Source organism: Culex quinquefasciatus, chromosome 1 (genome assembly GCF_015732765.1).
Source record: "Culex quinquefasciatus strain JHB chromosome 1, VPISU_Cqui_1.0_pri_paternal, whole genome shotgun sequence".
Classification (NCBI taxonomy): domain Eukaryota; kingdom Metazoa; phylum Arthropoda; class Insecta; order Diptera; family Culicidae; genus Culex; species Culex quinquefasciatus.
The window spans coordinates 126,506,076-126,529,113 of record NC_051861.1 but is presented as its reverse complement, the minus strand read 5'-3'; the positions used below and the strand labels follow the sequence as shown (position 1 = coordinate 126,529,113).

The 23,038-nt window shown below is 35.0% G+C and overlaps 3 protein-coding genes across 4 annotated transcripts in view; all 3 read right to left on the bottom strand.

Annotated features, from left to right (window-relative positions):
- Positions 1-471: 471 nt before the first annotated feature.
- LOC6035091 (fibrinogen-like protein 1) lies at positions 472-1,491 on the bottom strand. Its single transcript, XM_038267066.1, has 3 exons — positions 1,316-1,491; positions 720-1,253; positions 472-648 (listed from the first exon to the last, which is right to left on the bottom strand). Exons 1-3 carry the CDS (start codon positions 1,378-1,380, stop codon positions 570-572), a joined length of 678 nt encoding a protein of 225 aa, XP_038122994.1. The 5' UTR covers positions 1,381-1,491; the 3' UTR covers positions 472-569.
- Positions 1,492-4,589: 3,098 nt separating this feature from the next.
- On the bottom strand, positions 4,590-5,872 carry LOC6035087 (methionyl-tRNA formyltransferase, mitochondrial). The gene is made up of 3 exons (XM_001845274.2): positions 5,638-5,872; positions 5,363-5,575; positions 4,590-5,307 (listed from the first exon to the last, which is right to left on the bottom strand). The coding sequence occupies exons 1-3, from the start codon at positions 5,808-5,810 to the stop codon at positions 4,632-4,634; spliced, it is 1,062 nt and encodes a 353-aa protein (XP_001845326.2). The 5' UTR covers positions 5,811-5,872; the 3' UTR covers positions 4,590-4,631.
- A 5,358-nt stretch (positions 5,873-11,230) lies between these two features.
- LOC6035088 (rab11 family-interacting protein 5) overlaps positions 11,231-23,038 on the bottom strand; it is a 29,593-nt gene continuing 17,785 nt past the window's right edge. Inside the window, exons 3-4 of one of the 2 annotated variants that reach the window (XM_038266742.1) lie at positions 14,132-15,760; positions 11,231-11,908 (exon numbers count right to left, since the gene is read on the bottom strand). In XM_038266742.1, the coding sequence (XP_038122670.1) occupies positions 11,866-11,908; positions 14,132-15,760 (1,672 nt within the window). In that variant the 3' untranslated portion in view covers positions 11,231-11,865. Of the gene's footprint in view, positions 11,953-14,131; positions 15,761-23,038 lie in introns of both variants that reach the window. The other variant, XM_038266743.1, reaches the window with a different exon arrangement.

Genomic DNA, 23,038 nt, shown 5'->3' with positions numbered 1-23,038 from the left:
TAAACTTCAATATTTTTATGAAAATTTAAGTGCAATTAGTTAAAATCAATTTAAAATGAATTCCCCTGCATTTAGAATCATTTTTAGCATGTTTGGGTTGATTTAAAAATCTCTTGAATTTTTGAAAATTTTCTGTGTCTACTATCGCTAAAGTTTTTTTTCGCAAAAATTTTTGTTTTCGTCAAATTTTAAATTTTTTGAAAACTTTTATTGCAAAACAACTGAACTAGTGAAAAATACATTTTAAAATACTTTTTCCATGCAAATGTTGAAACTATGGCATGTTATTTTAATATTTATATTTTTTTTATTTTTTTGCCTTCGGGTTTTAGACGCATTTTTTATTTTTAACACGCACACACAAGAAGACAATAATCAGAAAAGCCCTTATCATGATACAGGTTCTCATATACATTTTAACATTCCCTTTTTTTATTACCAACCCGTTAAGTTGTTTGAAAAATTGGCTTCTTTTTAACGTAGAGAATGTAGGAACAACGTTGCATCGACGACGTTGCATCCGATAAAAATGAAGAAAAGTTTATTTGCGAAAAAAAAAATCGAGTGTCTTATAATTTGCGATGGATCATCATCCTGCTGTAATATTTGCCCATTTTATTCCAATGTGGTGAGAGGGCATTTAGAACGCTAAACAATAGAGTGAGAAAAAAAGAAAATATCACACATTCGCCGCAATTGCTCAAGTTCTAATTAATCACCTGTTTCCACAATGATTAAACCACCAGCCACCAGTCCAGACATCCTTTGCACAGTTGTCCTCGTAGTTGTCGTTGTCACTGTCGAAGGTCGTAAATTGCATATGATTGGCCTCTTGGTTTAATCCATCGCCAGCAGTTCCCGAGTAATCCCCAACCGCAAGCCGGTACTTGTCACTTTCGCTGGCAACGTGAATTCGTGAATATCGTGCAAATGCGTAGTTTTTATCGTTGACATCCTTCACCTCAACAACCAGTTCATAATCTCCACTTTTTGTAAGCTGATGAATGGGCTCGAGGCCAAGCCAGAATTCCGTGTCTTTCCCAACGGTGCCAAATCCCGCCCGGTATTCCGTCCAACTGCGATTAAAGGATTCTTCGTCGTAGTAGTAACTTCGCTGCTGAAGCACCATCCAACCGCCGCCAAATTTCGTATTCATTTCGCAGTAAACATCTCGATTTGATTGCTCGATTTTGAACACACCGGACGAGCTGGCCGATTGGCAAGGATCCTCCGGGACCGCCTTCTCAAGGTCTCTGTGGAGGAGGAAATGTACTCGAAAATTTGGTTCCAGCACCACAAATTTTACTTATCCAACCTTGCACAGGTCACCGTCAGCAAACTTGTTGCTAGAATCGAAAAAACTAAAAAAATTCTCTTCATCGTTACTCTACAGACTGCTTCCTAATCACTCTGCACTAGTTGTGCGCAAAACATCAACTGAGCGCATAGCTCGTTAAACTTCCTGATAAAGGAAGCGATGCTTGCCAATCTGTTTAATTAACGAAAAATGGACCGAATTTAAATAAGAAAACATTGATAACACTGAACGCATTTCATTTCTATTTCTAAAAAGAGAAAACGTTGATAACAGCTCTAAGGCTTTCTAGGCCCAGTGCAAAAAATATAATTTAACCCAAAAATTACGAACTCCTCGTCACAGTGCCCTGATGCAAACAATGGTCGAGCTGTAGCTGTCACAGTCCTGTTAGGTATGTTGGTTGACATATCGGGCGGTCAGTCAAAAAAACCAGCTAGAAGTCGCCTGACAAAAAAAATTGATAGAAAGAGATAGAAGATTTGATGCAAACAAACGTCCAGCTGCCATGTAAACATACTTTGAGTGTGTTAGTGAATTTCTGACTAGAAAGCCTTCTAGAGAGCTTCCAAATTCACATGGTCCTAACCAAATAACATTGTGCATTTTCGCTATGAGTAGCACATAAAAAATGTCAATAACAACCTGAAATTAAATATTCAAGGCTGCATTTCAAAATATTTAATAAAAACTAAATTTTAATCACATCATTGAAAATCACTCGAAAATTTTCGATTTTATATTAAAATTGATTTAATATTTAAAAATAATGTAAAATAAATTTCGACCTTATTTTTAAATGTTTTCAACAAATCATATTTTCCCACAGAACTGGCAACACTGCCAATTGAAGTCAACTCAATCGGAATTTTGAAACGGAATTCAAATTCGTTTACGAATTCCGTTTCAGTTCACAACAACCGGTTCCGTGTTTGTATCGGTTCTGGCGTTTGAAACGATTCGAACTGAATTCCGTTTCAGAATAGGGTCCTAAAGCCCTATGTAAATTTTTATGTACAACGGTAAGAAACACGACTATTTCCGATCACGTTTTTTTTTTCATTTTAACGCAAACAAATAAATTGACAACACGATTGATCAACTGTCAACTTGGAACATGCTGTCAAGAAGGTTCATGAAGTTAATTTTTCAAAATTGATTTAAAAACCCATATTTGCTCGATTTGTACCTCCGTTTGACAGTTCTCGTGCTTCGATTGGTACTTTTGGTTTGAGATGTCCGTTCTCTAATGAGCTGCCGGCTCTTTAGGAAAGAGGACAATTTTTTTGCTTTGTTTTTCTTTGTTGGGGCATCAAAGCGAATTTTTAGATTTATAAAAAAATAAATGTTTAAGATGATTAAAAATAAATCTAAAGATGCAAAGGTTTTCATAGAAATCGAAAAAAAGGGGAGGACCTTATTTGGCATAATGGAAATTTGTCATAACGCAATTGCGTTGGAAAACTGAACATTAATAATGCTAGAAACTGGTAATGTTTCGAGTTATTTTAAAACTTACATGAAAATATTGCAAAATAAGGAAAGATTTGAGCTCGGATTTTAGCGAATTTTTAAAAATATCTGCCCACTTAAGAGGCAAGAGTGAGCGAACAGTTTGTTTTGCTTTTTCCCTCTCTCTCTCACTCACTCTTCAATCGTTACCAGAATCGTGTTGCCAGTTTTATAAAAAAAAATCTGGAAGGTGTTACCAGTCGTGGCTTTAAATCGGCACTATAGCAGCTTTTGACTGTGCTGTTAAATAAGTGCTGATTCGCATCAACCAATGCTCTTGAATGGCTAATCAGCAATAGAGGTGAAAATTTACTGCTGATTTGTGACTTTTGTTAGTGCTGGATGGTTACTTGGGTATTCTCTCGACCCTGTGTTTTGGTTTTAGGGGAGTGTAGATTTAGCTTTTCTTTAAATATTTTGCAATTTTTTATGCAATTTTCCCCCAATTTTTCAAAGAAAGGCAAAATGTACATATCTTTTTTAGCAGTGATGGAAAAGTCGCAAAAAAAAATCCTTTTCGCTTGCGAACTTTCTTCGTCCGCGAAAGAGAGAGGAAGCGAATCGCGCAAAGGAAATCGCTCCCAAACTTCTCGAGTAAAGTCGATCAGTTGATGATTTTTGGTGATTTTCCTTGCTGGAACCACTCAAAATTATTTATTTCGTTTTGTTTACACACATTGCCCATCTACAAAAAGTGACAGATCATTTTTTGACGCCGAATAATCAATTTGAGTTTTAATTTTTTTTTTAGATTCCTTTTCAGGGTTACCAGGTCAAAATTTTAAAAATCTGGCAAAGTATTGATTATAAATCTGAAAAAATCTGCCAGACGAAAATCTAACATTTCTGAACGGTGAATGGGAGAGGGGATATGAATTAATTCAAAAGTTTTTAGAATTTAGATGGTTTAACTGATTTTATATTCTACAAAATGATGCATTTATATTTTCTTTTAAGAAAATCACAATCTATTTTTTGTTTTTCAATAAAATTCGTTAATTTTAGATTAAAAGTTGTACAAAATCTGGCAAAATTTATCAATATCTGGCACAGAGAAGGGTGAATCTTTATTCTGGCTGACACTTGAAAAATCTGGCATTTCCAAGTTTATCTGGCAACCCTGTTCCTTTTGCCGATCTTTCGTGCGCGAGAGAGGAGAGCCATGTTCCCTTCTGATTTTTTCGATTTTTGCTCTTGATGAGCGTCAAATAATTTTCTTTTGATGCTGATTCTTCCATCGCCGTTTTTTTGTTTTAGAAAAGAAGGGAAAAAGCATAACATCCTTATTGCAAAATATTTAAAGGAGGGCAAAACTTGCATAACTTTCTTGGGCTGAATTTGAATTAAAAGAATGAAAAGTTGAACACAAAAAATAGTTATAGTTATTTTAAAACAAGAAAAATGTTTAGAGACTTTTCTTTTATTTTTTTCAATAAATTTATGAAAAATTGAGATACATTCAAAAAAGAGGAAAAACACATCTTCTGGGGAAAAATGACAGAGATACTTGACCTCTTAAAAAAAATATCATCTTTAAAAGTAAAATGACCTGTTGAAAAAAAAGAAAAAAAAACTATAATTGATTATTCTTTAAAAATAAATACTAATTAAACAAAACAAAAAGAGCTAATAATAATTATGTCAAACGTCCTTCTGGAAAACCTGTTATAAGTTTAGCTTTAGAAATTCCAAAAGTAATATTGTAATTAGGCAAAAAACCAAATCATTGAGCCGACATCATTGATTGAGAAATGAGAAAAAATGTGTTTAACTGTTTATCATTTTTATTGCATTCGCCTACAACTCAATTCTCATTAATAAACACTCTGTTCACGGGCTCCAACTTGCTCAGAAATCCGTTGTAGAACTCCTGCCCGCTCATCACTTTCTTCCCACCGATGGACAGCTGCTCGACGCACACCATGTTCCCGTCCCCACATCGAACCCTCAACCGTTTACTTTTCCGACAAAATCGAATTTCTCCCGGCACGAAATCCTCCTCTCCGCCACCAACCTCACCCTCACCGTCACAGCTCACCCGGAAGATCTTAACCAGCTCCGCGCCCAACCTCGTCGTCAGCGGTCGATACGAGTACAGCGCCCGGAACCGATCGTAAACCTCCCGCGCGCCCATCCCAGCCCACCGAATGTCCGCAAATTGTGGCACAATTTTCGGCGCATAAGTCGCTTCCCCGTCGTCCTGCGTGCGCAAGCACCGGTAGTACCGATCCAGATTCTCCACGCAGTGGAGCAACGCGGCCGCCCCCACATTCGCAAGCTGACCGTGCAGTTCCGGCATCAGCGTGTGCGGTCCGATGGGCACGTGCCGCTGGGCCAGGATTTCCCCCACGTCAAAGTGCCGCGGCCGGATGCGCATGATGGTCACGCCCGTTTCCGCGTGGCCTGCGGCAATGGCGTGCACGATGGGAGCGGCTCCGCGCAGCTTCGGAAGGAGGCTCGCGTGGACGTTGAGCATTCCTCTGGAAGGTTTGAGTTTGTAATTACTAATTTTGAGGAGAAATGTTAATAACTTACAATCGAAAGGACGAAATCAGCGCCTCCGGAATCAAATGTCCAAACGAAACGACCACACCGAGATCAAAGTTCCGGTGAACTTCTGGTCCAGTTTGCTGAAGGGGCCAATCGTGCAGCCGGAGGTTTTCGCCGTCGGCAAACCGCTTCAGCGGATTTTTGGTTGCTTTGAATGAAGTCACCACCTCCAGAGAGGTAACGGTTCCGTTGGATTTGCTGTTTTTATGAAAATTTTCTTAATTAAAATAACTAGAAAATTAAGAAATGCAAAGACTCACAAACTGTCGTTAAGAATCCGCAAACTGGGCAGTGAGAAGTTATCCGTTCCGAAAAACAGAACCCTCAAGCGGCTATTATCACGAGGAGAGTTACAGTAAAATCGCCCACAAGAAAGCGACACTTTTCTTCGATATTCAAACACGTTTCGGCACATATTCTGTAGGATTTTCATTAAAATATTCTAATTCAAAAATTTAACAGCAGCCGCCGGAAAGATTGTGCAAACAAAACAGCTGATTTTGGGGCATAATCAAAACAAACGAGCGCGGCTCTTGAAAAAATGACCCGGTAAAAGACGTCGCGACGCCTGCTGTCAAAGTGACGCTTCAGAGAATTAGGGATGCCCACTTGATTATTTTTGTTTTTTTTTTTGTAATTGTAATTTCTAGAGTTTTTTTTTATTAGGTCCTATAAACATATGAAAGACAATAGTTCTCGCAATAGTTTATTGGTCCTTTTCAAAAAAATCTGAATATGTTGTTGTATTGGTTACGATAGCCTGTTTTTGACAGTTCGCTCCATAAGAAATACATTGTAGAAAAAAGCAAAAACTGCTCGAATGGAAATGCTCCATTATTGCAGCAATAATCGCAATTTTAAAATTAAGAAGCAATTTTTCCAGCATCCTAGATATAAGTTTGGATGCCATTCAATTACTCGAATATTTAGATTCAAGTAGAAATCTAGACAAAGAGACCACCAAGACCATGGTTTTCAAGGGTATCTTCTAGTTTTCAGCTTAAATTTTTTAATTCCGCTATATATTTTTAATATCTTGACAGAAAGGATTTTTTCTACTACTTGCAGACTTCATCAGTGTTCTGTTCTCGACTATTAAAAATATATAGCGGAATTAAAAGGAACAACTCGTCTCTTTGTATTCATAGTAATGCATTCTGCTAAAACGCTCAACCAAACCACAATTTATTTTTTTATCGAATAATTTATAATGTGAAATAACTTATAAAATCACAAGATTCTTTAAAAAAAACACTTTGCATCTAAATTTTGGAAAAGAGCGAAAGAGCCGTTCAAAAGAGCGGCTCTTTTTAATGAGCAAGCGAAAATGAGCGGCTCCTAAAAAAGAGCGGTTTTGCCCACCTCCAGTACATATAAACTGTAAAAACTTGACGATCAGTTTTCATAATCTGTGTAGTTACTTTATTGATTAAAATTTTACAAATATTATCTGTGTAATTTTTTTCGTGATACACATATTGCTTCTCAAAAAATTGCACAGGTTTGACAGCCAACGGCTGATTTGTGTACAAAGCTTTTACACAGATTATGTGTATTCCCAGTTTTAGGTAATCTGTGTCAAATTTACACATATCTGGGAAAATTTGGATTTGCGTGGCAGGCAGAGATTGCATCCCGTGATTTCTAATGCGATGGCAAATTGTCGACTAGAAAGCCTAATCGAGCTGTAAAATTTGCAACATGGAGTTATACTTTTCGTTCAGCTTCTGTGAAGTTTGCCATGGCACTTCGGAAAGAATAACTCTCACATTTAATTTCTTGATAGGGCCGATTAAGGTCTGATCCTCAAGATGATTAGACCTACATCGGGCCAACAATTCTTGCTGTGGTGTGACAGGCACTTACACTTACTCTGTTCTTTTCTGAGTTCTGACATCAAACTTGAGGATGCCGATATATCCGACAATTATGGTAAATAAAATTGTTAATGAAAAATAAGCTAAAAGGCTAAATCCAGAGTGACCACTTAAAGCCCATTTTTCAAATTCCCGACTTTTCCAGAATGCTCAAATAATAGGCATTTCTTACCTAAAGAAAAAAAAACATAACGCTTTCTATAAGAAAAGTCAATACTAATCACCGCGAGAAAAAATTCTAAATGAATTTAAAAAAAATCCAGCTACAGGCAATTTTTGTAAATACAGAAACGTTCAGTTTCTCAAATAAAAAATACTTCAAAAATGAAAATTCATTATTATGAAGAAACGTAGAAAAGAAACAACAAGTCATTGAAATATAATCGAAAGATCAACAATACTTATAACTTCCATGTTATTTTTTAAATTGGCAAACGTATACTTTTTGATATTTCGTTTCAACTGGAAATGACAAACAGTTAAGATAACTGAACTTAAAATTTCGTTTCTATTTATAAACAAACATTTTCTAAACATAATTGCTGTTATTATTCTTTCTAAGGATTTAGAAAAATGCCAAGGAATTCATAAAAAAATGTTTTTGCCAAGTTTTTTAATCAATCTTAATTTATCTAGAGGCCAGTATTAATTTAACTCTTTTTTTTTCAAAGAAAATTCAGTTTGATATGATTTGTGTTTTCCCACTCATTTTAAACAAAACATTTGAATAGCCAATTTTTTAAACAATTTTGCAAAAAACTATTTTTTTCAATTTCAATATTTTCTTCATGGTTTAAAAACGTAAAAAAGTTTTACAATTTTGGATTTTATTCGATATTTAAGTTTTCTGAAAAAGGAAAATCAAGCTTTATTTATAGTAGGTAATTTTTCCATACTCTCAAAAAAAGTTCAAGGGAAATATTTGCAAAAAAAAAACATATCATAAATTACCTAATGAATTAAAAATATTTACAAAAAAAAAAAACATTGCCAAACTCAAGTTGTCATTACTCTAAGCTAGCCATTAGGCTCTATTTTTATATTATTTTTTCATTAACTTTACCTCTTAATTGATAATACATTAATGAATAAAGATCATTGGATTCATAAAAAAAAAAACATCAGGATAATCTGTGTCAAAGGCATCCAATATTCCAATATTAAGAGTTTGAATGTCTTAAACAGCTTTTCCATACTCAAATATATCGAAATAGTGGAAAGAATCATATATTTAAAGCAAGTTACTAAAGCAGAATTCAGTGTATTCAATTGGAAAATTGTACAAACAAAAAAAAAACAAAATTATTCTAGAGTTGAAAAATAAATTTTAAATAGGTATGCCTAGAACTCCCGACTTTTTGACAAATTGAAATTTCCGACTTTTTCCCGATTTTTTGCGGATTTTGGCGAATTTTCGACTTTTCCGACTTGTGTGGCCACCCTGTAAATCCCAATTTTGAAATCCAGCCATTTTTGTCGGTGGATACGACAGTCAAAAAAACCAGCTAGAAGTCGCTGACAAAAAAAAAACTTTTGCTAGAAAGGGATAGCAAATTTGATGCGAACAAATTTGTCATGTAAACATACATTGAATTTGTTGGTAAATTTCTGACCAGAAAGCCTTATAAAGCGGCAGGCAGAGAATTTGGTGCAAATTTTGCAATTAAAAATAATGTGCTTGCTTAATTTAATTCTAAGACTTTTAGTTGATATTTTTTAATCAATTCGAATAAATGAAAAAAGTGAAAATATGATGCCTGAGAGCAGTTCTCTAGGATTTCGGTCATTCGATTTTTTTTTTGTATTTTTTAATCCGGCTGAAACTTTTTTGGTGCCTTCGGTATGCCCAAAGAAGCCATTTTGCATCATTAGTTTGTCCATATAATTTTCCATACAAATTTGGCAGCTGTCCATACAAAAATGATGTATGAAAAATCAAAAATCTGTATCTTTTGAAGGAATTTTTTGATCGATTTGGTGTCTTCGGCAAAGTTGTAGGTATGGATATGAACTACACTGGAAAATAATAATACACGGTAAAAAAAATTTGGTGATTTTTTTATATAACTTTTTATCACTAAAACTTGATTTACAAAAAAACACTATTTTTAATTTTTTTTTATTTTTTGATATGTTTTAGAGGACATAAAATGCCAACTTTTCAGAAATTTCCAGGTTGTGCAAAAAATCATTGACCGAGTTATGAATTTTTTTATCAATACTGATTTTTTCAAAAAATCAAAATTTTGGTCGTAAAAATTTTTTAACTTCATTTTTCGATGTAAAATCAAATTTGCAATCAAAAAGTACTTCAGTGAAATTTTGATAAAGTGCACCGTTTTCAAGTTATGGCCATATTTAAGTTACTTTTTTGAAAATATTCGCAGTTTTTCATTTTTTTAAATTAGTGCACATGTTTGCTCAGTTTTGACATTTTTTTTTGAAAAGCTGAAAAAATTCCCTATATTTTGCTTCTTCGGACTATGTTGATACGACCCTTAGTTGCTGAGAAATTGCCATGCAAAGGTTTAAAAACAGGAAAATTGATGTTTTCTAAGTCTCACCCAAACAACCCACCATTTTCTAATGTAGATATCTCAGCAACTAATGGTCCGATTTACAATGTTAATATATGAAACATTCCTGAAATTTTCCGATCTTTTCGAAAAATTTTTTTAAATCAAGACTAACATATCAAAAGGGCGTAATATTGAATGTTTGGTCTTTTTGAAATGTTAGTCTTGATTTGAAAATTTTGAAAATATTTTTTTCGAAAAGATCGGAAAATTTCACAAATGTTTCATGCATTCACATTGAAAATCGGACCATTAGTTGCTGAGATATTGACGATAGAAAATTGTGGGTTGTATGGGTGAGACTTAAAAAACATCAATTTTTCTGTTTTTAAACCTATGCATTGCAATATCTCAGCAACTAAAGGTCGTATCAACAAAGTCCGAAGAAGCAAAATATAGAGAATTTTCTCAGCTTTTCAAAAATATTTTTTTCCAAACTGGGCAAATATGTGCACTAATTTAAAAAAATGAAAAACTGCGACTATTTTCAAAAAAGTCACTTAAATATGGCTATAACTTGAAAACGGTGCACTTTATCAAAATTTCACTAAAGTACTTTTTGATTGCAAATTTGATTTTACATCGAAAAATGAAGTTAAAAAATTTTTACGACCAAAATTTTGATTTTTTGAAAAAATCAGTATTGATAAAAAAATTAATAACTCGGTCAATAATTTTTTGCACAACCTGGAAATTTCTGAAAAGTTGGCATTTTATGTCCTCTAAAACATATCAAAAAATAAAAAAAATTAAAAATAGTGTTTTTTGCAAATCAAATTTTAGTGATAAAAAGTTAAATAAAAAAATCACCAATTTTTTTTAACCGTGTATCATTTTTTTCCAGTGTAGTCCATATCCATACCTACAACTTTGCCGAAGACACCAAATCGATCAAAAAATTTCTTCAAATGGTACAGATTTTTGAATTTTCATACATCATTTTTGTATGGACATCTGCCAAATTTGTATGGAAAATTATATGGACAAACTAATGATGCAAAATGGCTTCTTTGGGCATACCGAAGGCACCAAAAAAGTTTCAGTCGGATTAAAAAATACAAAAATTAAAATTGAAGAAAAAAGACCGATTTCGTAGAGAATTGCTCCTGAGTAAGATTGTTTTAGCCAGTTTTGAGTGATTTTGGATGCGATTGTGGCAAAGGGTACGAATTTGTATCGGCCAGGCACACCGCGTCAGGTTGGCCGCAAAGATGTTTCGTTGACTGATAGTGTGGGCTTGACTCTGGGAGAGTGTCATCAAAATTATCTAAACTCACATTGTTTTATTTATTTGCAAAATATACGTTTTATTTCTAACATAATTGTATTCGCGTGATCGTCAAATAGTGAACGGTACAAGATTATTGTTTTGTCTTTTATTTTAGAAATACACTTGATTCTTTTTTTTAATATATATTGAATTGTTTTACAATTTAAGGCAACCATTTTTTCCAGGGAGTCGTCAAAACAATAATTTCTTGCGGGAAAATAATAATGTGTATATCTATAATTGCTTTACTTAATGTTTAAATCCTAGGGCGCTTAAGGTACAACAACGGGGAGTGGTGTGTTTGTGAGTGAGTGTGTTTATCATTTTTTTCATTGTTGTTACTTTCTCTTAAACGTAATAGTACAAAGTCTGTTGCACCGATTTTGGAACAGCAAAATGGAAAAAAATATTGTTGGTAAGAAAGGAATTCTAAACTGTCTTTTTCATCATTCTTCCAATAAATACACATTTGGCGGTAAATTGCGGTCAACTAATCTTACATAAAGTGGAATTTTGTCGCTTGTGTTAAAATGAGTTTGCGAGCTTTTGTTAAATGGTTACGGTGTAAAAAAATGTACTAAATCTGGGACTTTTTAAAAGAGTTTAACCGGAATGACTTACCATCGAACCAAAGCAAAACAAAAAAAAATCGCAGTGAATCAGTTCTGTTAGTTGTGTTTGTTGTTTTAGGGGACTTTTTTTTAAGGGAAAAACATTATTGGGACGGGGGACGATGATTCGCTAGCTACTCTTGCTAAAAGGGGCCTAAAGATAGATGCACTCCATCAGCTGCTTGCCGACAATGCCACTGTAACGGGAAGACAAGGAGGACAAGGAGGGCAAAATCATCCACTGTAAGTACACAAGAACACCGCGCACGCAAATTACGCACGGTGGGAGCATGGGTTAGATATCACGCGGCAAAAAAACAACAACAACAACAAGTAGAAGTCTTAGCTTATAGTAAGGTAAAGAAAGGAAAAGAAAAGCAAAGCTGAGTTTATTAGTAAAAAAAATGGGAGAGGGAAGCGATAGAACTTTGTGGTGAATTTAAAATAGGGTAGATGTCCCTATTTTGACTACTATTCCAAGAGAGCACTGATTTAGTTTTTTTTCGTAATTTCTTGACAAACTGTTTTTATGTTATGTGATTTTTTTGTTTTGTGAATTTTTCTGCATGAATATTTTGAATTTTTTTTCGAGGTATATTTTCTTATTCTAAAATTCTAAAATTCTCTTTTTTTAAGTTAAAAAAAAAATTAAAAAAAAGGTTAAATTTATGTCCCACTGAAAATGTGAAGAATTGAAAAAAAAATCTTGATTTAATTTAGACAAAACAAAGTACCAGTGCCAATTTTGAACCAAATCGGTTTTAAGAGCTATGCTAGACTGCCCAAAAACGCATAGATTTTATTTCTATTTTTGTGTTATTCGGACCCAATTAGGACCTAGTTTACGGCAAACTCGCAAAATACCGTATTTTTCGAAAATAATCTGATTTTCAAAATTTGCAATATGGGTATCAAACGAAGCGAAATTTGTTTTTTTTTCCAATTTTAGAATTATCTAAAAAAATACGATATTTTGTGAAAATTTTAGTATTTAAAAAACTCTAATAAAGTGATAAAAGCATACAAAATTTTGCTTTTTTTGATACCCATATTGCATATTTAGAAAATTTGATTATTTTCGAAAAAATACGGAATTTGTGAAAATTTTAGTATTAAAAAAACTCTAATAAATTTAAAATCATACCAAATTTCAATTCGTTTGATATCCATATTGCAAATTTTGAAAATTTATGTATTTCCGAAAAAAATACGGTATTTTGTGAAAATTTTAGTATTTAAAAAAACTCTAATCAGGTAAAAAAGCATACACAATTTCACTTCGTTTGATACCCTTATTGCATATTGTATTTTCGAAAAAAAAACTCTTATAAAGTGAAAAAGAATACAAAATTTCGCTTATGATATTTTGTGAAAATTTTAGTATTTTACAAAAAAAAAACTTGAATAAAGTAAAAAAATAAAAACAAACAAAATTTCGCTTCGTTTGATACCCATATTGCAAATTAAGAAAATTTGAGTATTTTCGAAAAAATACGGTATTTTTTGAGTAATTTTGCGTACATATTTATACTTTGAAAAAAAAAACTTACTAAATTTTCAAAAAATATATTCTTAGTGAAGGATTGAGAGTTTAACCATATCATGTTGTACTAATCGATTTAAGACAGATTTAAAAAACGAGTAACGATAACGAAAGCGATAGATTATCGTTATCGTCGGGACGTTACGTTAAAAACCAAGATTATTTATTTTTTACTCTTTGGTCTGACAGTCTTGGTCTGACGTTTTTGGTCTGACAGCTTTATCATGGATTTTGGTCTGGACAAGGCGAGGGATAGGACACAGGTCCCTCTTGAAAAAATCCAGAAAAAAATCATTGTTAGATTGAACTATTTTAAATAAGAAGAATTGAACAATTTAAGGAATGAAAATTAAAAATTAAAAATATGAAAAGAGCTAAAAAACACAGCTGAAAAATGAAAGTTAAGATTTTAAGAATTGAATAAAATTAAAAAAAAGAGATTGAAATATCGAAAACACACATTTTTTTAAATTGTCAAAAACAACATATTCATTTTTTTTTTTTGCCTTTTTGTGTGTTTTTGAACACCCCTGACTCAATGCGGATTCAAAAACACTCAAAAAAAAACTCCAGAATTGATGGTTTAGAAAAAATTGTCATTTTTTGAATACCTTTATTTTTGCATTGGTCTTAAATTTTCATAAATTATAGAGCTATCATTTTGCAATGCAGGTGGTGTTCATTTAAACTTGTTTTTGACCCCAAGAGATTTTTCTGATAATTGCGGACTCTGAGCAGAAACTTGCAATAGATGATTCTTTTTTGTATGATTGAGTCTCAACATGAATACCCTCATTTTCTCATTAAAAATCACCACAAAATTGCGAAAGTTGAAGGAAATAACTGCCACCTCAAAACAACACACAAAAAGCCTCACCTCTTGGTCGGATGGTTGATCGCGACGCCGCCCTTGGTCTGGTACGGATTCTGCAGTATCCGCGGCTGGCACTCCATCACCTTCAGCAGCAAACTGTCCAGATAGTCCTCCAGCTCCTTGACCTTCTGCTTCTGGTACTGCACTTCGCTCTCGAGGTTGTGCGCGATCCGCATCATGTCCTCGCGCGTCTTGCCCTCGTACTTGGCCGCAATCTCCGGCGACACCTCCGTGACCAGTTTGCTCTGGCGGACCACCCCCGAAAGGGTCGGCATGTCGTTCTCGCCGCCGATGATGATGCGCTCGTTTCCGGCGTGCAGATTGCCGTGGTGCTTGCTGGTGCCGTTCAGTTTGGTCTTGGACGAGGACAGATTCTCCATCGATTCCGCCCGGTGGTCCTTGATAAAGTGCTTCAACTTCTTCGTGAACGACGAACTGCTGTGCTCCTTTTCGAGCTTTGGGGACGGTTGGTTGATCGAACGGCGACTTCCGCTGGAGCCGTTGTCCAGGATCAGCTTGTCGTTGACCTTGGCGACGTCCTGCGAGCCTACCCGAGGCAGTGGTCGCGGTTTGTCCGCCGCTTCTTCAGATTTGTTCTTTTCCGCCAGGGTTGGCGAGGTGGGTGCGGTGACGGAGGTCGGCGCCGGTACCATCGGTTCTTTAGGGACCTTCCTCCCCAGCACCTGCTGCTGATCCTCTTCTTCCTCCTGCTGGACGGACAACATCACCCGGGAACTCTCCCACGAACGTCGCTTCAACGAGTCGGTACTTCCAATCTCCAAGTGCTTCCCGTACAGCTTCTGTTCCCACTCGTCCCGCGGAACGCCGCCCTCTTCCGACTCGGAAAGCAACCTCGGAGGTTTGGACGGTGCCGACGCCACCCCCGAGGCCGGAAGCGTCATCGATTTGTGTTTCCTCGTTTCGTCCGGCGTCGACGACGTCGATTGAGTGGCCGACTTTGGCAAATGCTGAAACTGCTGCTGGGCTTGAGCTTGCGCTTGGGCATGCCGATTGATGTTCAACGAACTCCCCGAACTCTTGTGCGACAGATTGTCAAACACAAACTCGTCCTCGTCTTCACTGATCACGCCCGGATCGGCATCTCCAAACGTCTGCCGGGACTGGCGCGAGGTCAACCCGCTCGGCGTCCCAATGCTCGAGTAACTTCCCGTAAACGAAGACCCATCATCCCCCAACCCTTCAACCCCCCCGCTGTCCTTGTTCTTCTTCTTCCCGATCCCACTGATGTGAACCTTCGACCCCAGCGACTTGGCAAACTTCTTCAGCCCTTTCCGCTTCTCGATCGCCCCGATGCTCAGCAACGACCCGCCAACATTGGACGCCAAATTACTGATCGAGCTCTTGTTCTTCTCCTTCTTGCTCAGATCCGTCAGCGAGCCGGCCTTCACGGTGAACGCAATCCGGACCTCCAGCTCGCCCCGCTCCTTGGCCGCCTTCTTCTCCTTGCCGGGTTTACTCTGGAGTGGGAACCAGCGCGACCGGGGCCGCTCGTACACGTCCATCTCGCTGAGCGGAAGCACGACCTGGCCCAGGAACTCGTCGATGCCGAGCGAGTTGTGGTGGAGCGCGGTCAGGACCAGCTCGGCCCGGTTGCCGTGGGTGGGGATTTGACTGGAAGGAAATGGAAAATATACGATTAAAACTTAAATAAAGACAAAAGATACATTTTAAAATATAACAAAATTGATTTTATTTGTATTTTGTTTGACCTAAGATGCGATTTTGTGTCATTGGTTCACCCATACAAGTCTCCGTCTCCATACAATTTTGGCAGCTGTCCATACAAAAATCTGTATCTTGTGTAGGAATTGTCGGATCGATTTGATGTCTTCGTCAAAGTTGTGATTGTCGCCAAGTTATGATTAAAAAAAAAATAATTGTGTTTTTGGCAGGGTTGCGAATAAGCGAGCGAGCTAAAACCCGTGCTCGCTCATTCATGAGCATGAGGACTGATCAGGTAGCTCGTGCTCGCTCATGCTCATCGCATGCGCTCGCGTATTGTTGATGAATCTCGCACAGGCCAATTGGATTGCCACTTTTGAAGCTCATTTCATATTCCGGAGATAATTTCATCACAAAAAAGGGACATGTACTCATCTAATATTGTCAGCTTAGTATTTTTTTTTTTTCAGAGTTTTATAATTAAATATACAAGTTTTTATTAAATTCCCGATCAATGAAAAATTGCTGATTTGCATTCAAGACACGCTTGCTTAGAATTCCAGACACTCTTTTTAGCTTCTTATTTTAACTTTCATAATTAGACTAAACTTTCAAGGAACTGCATTTTAGGTCTTAAAGCTGTTAACAAGAAGACAATAGATTTTTTTTTATATTAAAACATAATTTTACTTGTGGCCAGACTCATTTCTCATCTATTTATTTATTTGAAATAGACTCCTTTAAATAAGATAGTTTATTGAAATTCATCTAAGACACAGATTTGACATTTATTATGCTAAAATATTTAATAATAATTTATTAAACAAGATGATGTGCCCACACTTCAAAACGTTAACGATTAAAAAAAATGATATAATGTATTTCCAAGAAAGCATTTTTGTGTTCCTTAAAGATACTTTTGATTTTAATTAAACAGTTGAACTTTACGTGTTACTCTTTTATCAACTTTATTTTTATAAATCGGATCATTTCTTCAGATAACGATGATAATCCTAATTTTCATCTAAACTTTGACTCCTAAACAAGCTTCAAAACAAAAATTATAAAAAAATATCTTCACCCAATATCATTAAGATTAGCCTATTCCAGCCTCCATTAAAAAAAAATCAACAAAAAAGCTCTGCTGATATTTTTTTTTAATAGTATACCCGTTAGAAAAAAAAACCGCTCATTTTGCTCAATGAGCAAAAAATGAGCGCGAGCGCGAGCGATGAGCATTTTCGCTCATAAAATTTATGAGCAAACATGAGCAGAAGCAAACGAAAGCAAGCTCGCGTAGCGCTCCTCCTCACGAATGAGCGAAAAAAGCTCGCTCATGAGCGGATGAGCGCTCAAAATCGTAACAGGACATAATCCTCACCAAAAAAAATTGCAATTTGAGAATGCAGTAAAAATTAGAAATGAGTATTTATTATAAGATTAGGTCCACTCCCGTACCCGCAGAATTGCAACAAAAAAAAAAGGTGTTCAAAAATTTAATTTACGAGCCACGGTTTTAACGTTTGAATGAAAAAAGTGTGTAAAAATGCATTATAATACTTAAGGATTGACGACAATTTATTTATTTTTTCGCAAAAAAAAGTTTTTGCGGTGCTGTACATTGGAATTTTATTTAAAAAATCTAAATATTTTCAATCCAGCTAAAACATGCTAAATATTATTGTTTTAGATTCATAAGAATTCATAAATAAATGTTTTGAACGCAGAAAAAAGTGCGCACCTTTACAAATACTGCCTTGTTTCCGCATTGAGCCCAAGAGCACGCTAGTTTGAGAGAGAGAGAACAATGAGCGAGAAAATAACGAGAAGCGCGCGCGGCTGGCGAAAGAGAGAATGAAGCTGTTCAAATCAGTTTGGTGGTTTATATGTGTGGAATAAAATACGTGTTGTTTGTTCATTGCAAAATATCTGTGTTTTTTTATGAAAGAAAGTCCCCTGATCTCGACGAAAATACTTTAGTTTTTTTTTTTCTTTGTAAAATGCATAATTTTCATCATAAGGACATTTGGCTGCTGCGGTACATACTTGCAAAGGATACAAATTGAATTGAATTTTTCCAAGTGTCATCCAATAAACCTTTATTTTTCAGTTTTTAGCTCGGCATCCGTACCTCCGATTTTTAATGTCAAAAGACGAAACATTTCTTAAATTTTCGGATCATTCGAGACTTCTTAAGACATTAAAAAATTTAGCCTCATTTGAAAATCTTGAAAATATGTTTAAAAGATGAATGAGGAAAGATGGGCACTATTTAAAAGAAATCAAAAGTATTCAAATTTGTCATTACTGAAGCTTAAAATCACTTTAACTTTACAATGATGCATTTTATAAAAAAAAAATCGACACTTTTTTAATTGAAAATTATTCTACTTCTACTTTCAAAATCAGGAAGTTTAAAACGTCGCATGACTAGGTAAAGTGGCCAGGCCTACTGCGTTGCATTAAGCGCAGTAACGAATTCTGTGAGCGAATATTTTTTCAAAGAATCGACCGGAAAGGCTAGATACGTAGACATACCGTAATCAATTGTTGTGTCGTATGTACGTAAGTCGAGCACACAATTATATTTTCAGGTGCGAAAAAGAAAAGGATTGAGACGTGAGAAAATTTAGTAAAATGAAGTTTCTAATTTTTTTTTCTGCTCACTAGCATTCTTTTTCAACTGACGAGTGACGATATTTCGGCGAATTTCGTCAAATTTTCTGCAATTTCATAAAACTTATATTATAACCTTAAATTTTATGTGTACACTCATTTTTTTATATTTTTAAAATTGCGGGAAATTTTCCTGAAAGCAAAAACAGTTTCCATTTAAAGCCCTTTTTGATTTTTTGTTCGTAAATTAAAACCAATCGTCTTTGTTAACACATGGCTTTTGAGTCTTTTTGAAATCTAGTTGAAGATAAAAAAAATGTGGGAATTTATGAATAGATTTTTTGGCAAAGACGCATGGATTTATTGTTATTAGTGTTACCTTCTAACATGTTGTGGCATGGTTTTTATCGAAGTTGGCAAAAGTTTTAAACTAAGAATTGTTGTGATGTTTATTGCATTAGTTATTGATGATATTTTCAATAGATTTTAGTTTATTTGCCTGTGGCTAATGAGTTTAGGTAGACAGTTAAAAACAACAAATCGCTTCTACCTTTCATTTCGAGGTTTTACGTAGTCGTAGAAGTAAATATCTACCAAAAAGAGAACCCACCATTCCTCCCCTTTACCTGTATTTAGGTAGATATAATTTCGGAGGTAGAATAACCTTGTTTTAAACTATAAAGAGAAATGCTTCTGTCAAAATACTACTCAGTTTAAAATTTTAGTTCATAAATTGTAGAGGACTTAACAGATTTACTTTAAGGCAGTCATTATCTATTTCTTGAAGAAGCTTGATCACATCACTTTTCTAAAACTTCAGACAATGTCACCGATACTGGATGTGCTGCAGTCGATTGGAGCATTTTTCTGCATTTGTCCTAGTAAATCAGCACCATCATCAAGCAAGAGCGTCGCCACGGACGTAGAAAGTCACGAAGTACGCAGATTAAATCCAGCACCACAAGATGAAACCTGCGTGCAGGGAATGTCGACTCTTGGCGACTCCACTGTGCAAACAATTTTGACTGCAAACTTTGAGTTGAGTTGTGTCGAGCCAAATCTCACCGAATCAAACGAGACTCCGATCCTGCAACAAGATTCGATGGATAAAAATATACCGAAGGTGCGAGAAGAATCAAATTGTGACGATTCGGTTTCAGTGGATATTTCCGAGAACCAATACATGGTAATACATTCGTGGAATTGTTTGAAGGTGGAGCTAAAGGTGCAATCAATCAGCAGGAAGAACAATTAAACAAGTTGATGTCTCTGAAAGAAAGACTAGCAGCTAAAGTTTAGATTTGGATTTAAAAATTATGTTCGATCTGAAATAAACACAAATGTGAATATTTACTAAAACAAATCGAGAAATTAAAAAGAGAGATGTGAGCCGGTATCATGGAGTGAAATTGCGCAGCCGTCATGGAAAACTTCAAAGCAACTTGGCACAAAGTTTAAATCCATGTTGCGCTTTTATATTTCTCGATACATTTTTTACTGATCTTTCATTGGACTGTCCCAAATAATGTTCAACTTTGTAAAAAATATATGATTTAAAAAAAAAACGTCATTAATAATTCATTTTCTAGAATTAAAAGTGATAAAATGCACCGTTTCCAGTGTTAAGTTTTTTTTTTTTTTGAGAAAGTGACTTTTTATTAACACAATCTTGACCAACCATCTTTTTTCAACTTTGCCCAACACACCAAATCGATCAGAAAAGTCATTCTCATAGTGGTCACTCAAGTCGGAAAATCGGGAAAAATTGTAAATCGCAAAAATCCACAAAAAATCGGGAATTTAAGATTTAAGATAAACAAGTCGGGAATAACTAGAAATATCAAGCAAACAGGTTTGAAAAATATTTTCTAGCTTCTGAATAATTTGCTTTTTTGTCCTTTTGGTCGGAAAAACTTATAACTATCAAATAAAGTCCAAAAGGAAATCGTTTTAACCCTTTCTGGCTTGAATTCTCAAAAAAAAAATCTTTTTTTTAATTGAATGATGGGAAAATGATTCTTTTGACCATCCGAAAAGTATAGGCTAGTTTTGGAAATTTCAATATTTGGGTCATATATGACCCATCAGGCCTGAAAGGGTTAAATGAAAACATGAAATTTCGGTTGAGTTTTTGAAAATCTGCAAAAATATTCAAATCGTAAAAATGACAAATTGCTCCGAGAAATTTTTATTCAGGCTGTTTTCAAAATGTTCATAGAATGTGTGTTTTTTTTTTTTTTTTTTTTAGCATAAAATGAGGGGAAAAGCATAAATTCTTATTGAACTGGATTTTTCTTCTAAAAAAAACACGCACGCAATATTGTACAATTCGCGTTTAAATCTCAAAAATTCCGACAGATGGCGCAAAGCATCGAAGAATGACGATTCAAATTTTCGCTGTTCGGTTACATAGGAATGCAAACTTAAAATTGAATTTACAGCTCTTAGAACAACTTTTGAGAAAAAATACAAGTAGTACGAGTGTAAACTTTTTGCCCTCTATAAATTAACACAATATTTTTTTTTTAATAATATTGTTTAAAATGATAGAGCATCAAAAGATAACAAAGTATCAGCTCGATTTTTTGCTCAAAAGTTGTTTTGAACGCTGGAATTTAACAAAACAGAATTCGCAAACATAACCTCAAAGGGCGGAAATTTCAATCGACATTCTTCGCTCTGTTCTGCTATTCAACACTAGATGTCGCATGTCTTTTTGCTCTTGAACGGCAATTGACAACTGCATAAATAAACATTGATTTTTAAAATTAAATATCAAAATCTAAAACATATTTTCACAGAAATATCTAGACATTTCGGCCCTTTTGAACATTAAATTTTTCACAAAACAAATAAACCTTGGACGACCCCTAGGGGAGTGTCCATAACAAAAGTTACTTTAAAGGTATTGGGGTCCTTTTCGACCCCAAACTTTAAAAAATCGTCAAAAAACCCGTTTTTGACCAATTCCGGTTCTTTTGGTCACAAATGAAAGCTTAGAACGTCCCCTTTCCGAAACCGTCCTGAAAAACCGGATTTGGTCTCTGTGGCCACCGGGAATCGCCTACAACCGAAAAAAGGTTTTATTGAGACCCCAAATGTGACGACCTGTATCTCCGGCAAATTTCAACCAATCAGGATGCTCCGGATTGCATTCGACCTGTACTTTGACCACAAATATTAATATCACGGCCAGGTGACCTACCGGTTCCGGAAATCCGGAACATCCGAAAAGTTAACATTTTACTGTTTTTCACGAATAAGTGATACCAATACTCTCATGATAGTTGAAATTGATCCATAAAACTTACTAAAAACACAATACACGATTTCCAGAACCACTCTGGAGTGTTAATGGCCACTTCCGGGTAACCTGGAACCCGGATACCCGATGAACGGCCAATTTGATTTTTTTGTTGAAAACCCATCATGTTGCATATCAAACATCATGAAATTGAAAGATATGTCCATCTTTGATAATGCCGTTAATCGCTGAGCCATCCTGGCCAATCTGGAACCGGTTACCGGTGGCGCCTTGGGGACACTTCCGGAATATGAGATAAACCCTATCATCCGACATATCAAACTTTATGAAATTGAAAGATATGTCCATCTACGGTCATGCCGTTGTTCGCTGGATTTTTGACGATTTTTTAAAGTTTGGGATCGAAAAGGATCCCAATACCTTATGTGTGATTTTTTTAATACCAAGGGAAAGTTAATCTTTTAAAGAGCAATAAGTGTTACCATGTTTTAAGAGTTGTTTTGGATTTTTTTAATCTTTTGCACAACATTTTTTTTTCCAGTTTAACCCTTTCAAGCCTGAATTTAAAAAAAAATGGGTTGATTATGGGAAAATGATTCTTATGACCATACAAAAATTATAGGCAACTTTTGAAAATTTTCAATTTTGGGTCATATATGACCCATCACGCCTGAAAGGGTTAAGCCGTTGCAAATATATTTTGAAGTTGTTATATACCTATTTTCCATTTGTTTTGTAATCATTTGTTTCCAAAATATGAAAATACATATTGACAAAACATTTTTTTTTTGCGAAAAAAATTTTTTTTGCGGTGCCTGTACATTGGAACTTTATGAAAATCTAATTATTTTTGAACGAGCCCAAACATGCTAAATATGATAATTAATGCAGAAATGCAGTTTGCTCTCTGAATCAAAATTAGGAGTGTTTCCTTTTTAAAAGTATTTTTTTACCAATTTGGTGTTACATTTATTTTATTTTTTTCAGAAATTGTCAATAGTTTGGTGTTTATTTTATTTATTTGGAAATTTTTGTTTTTTGATATATTTTTTTTTAATTTTTGTTTAGGTAGTTGTAATTGTTAATTCATTGATTTCTGACAGTTTCAACCTTCTTGGTCATACGCTACCTTATTTTTTTGTAAGAGATGAGGTTCTAGAACAGTCGGGAATTCGAAAATGCCGGAATCATTCTTAACATATCGATATCTAGTATTTTGTAAAAACAGCTGCCGAAATTGTTGGATGGTTTTATATGAAAGAACTAGAGTTGTTGCAATGAAATATCACAAAATGGTTTAAACGGCCAGGCCTACTACGTAAAGTTTACCGCAGAGATGATTCTGT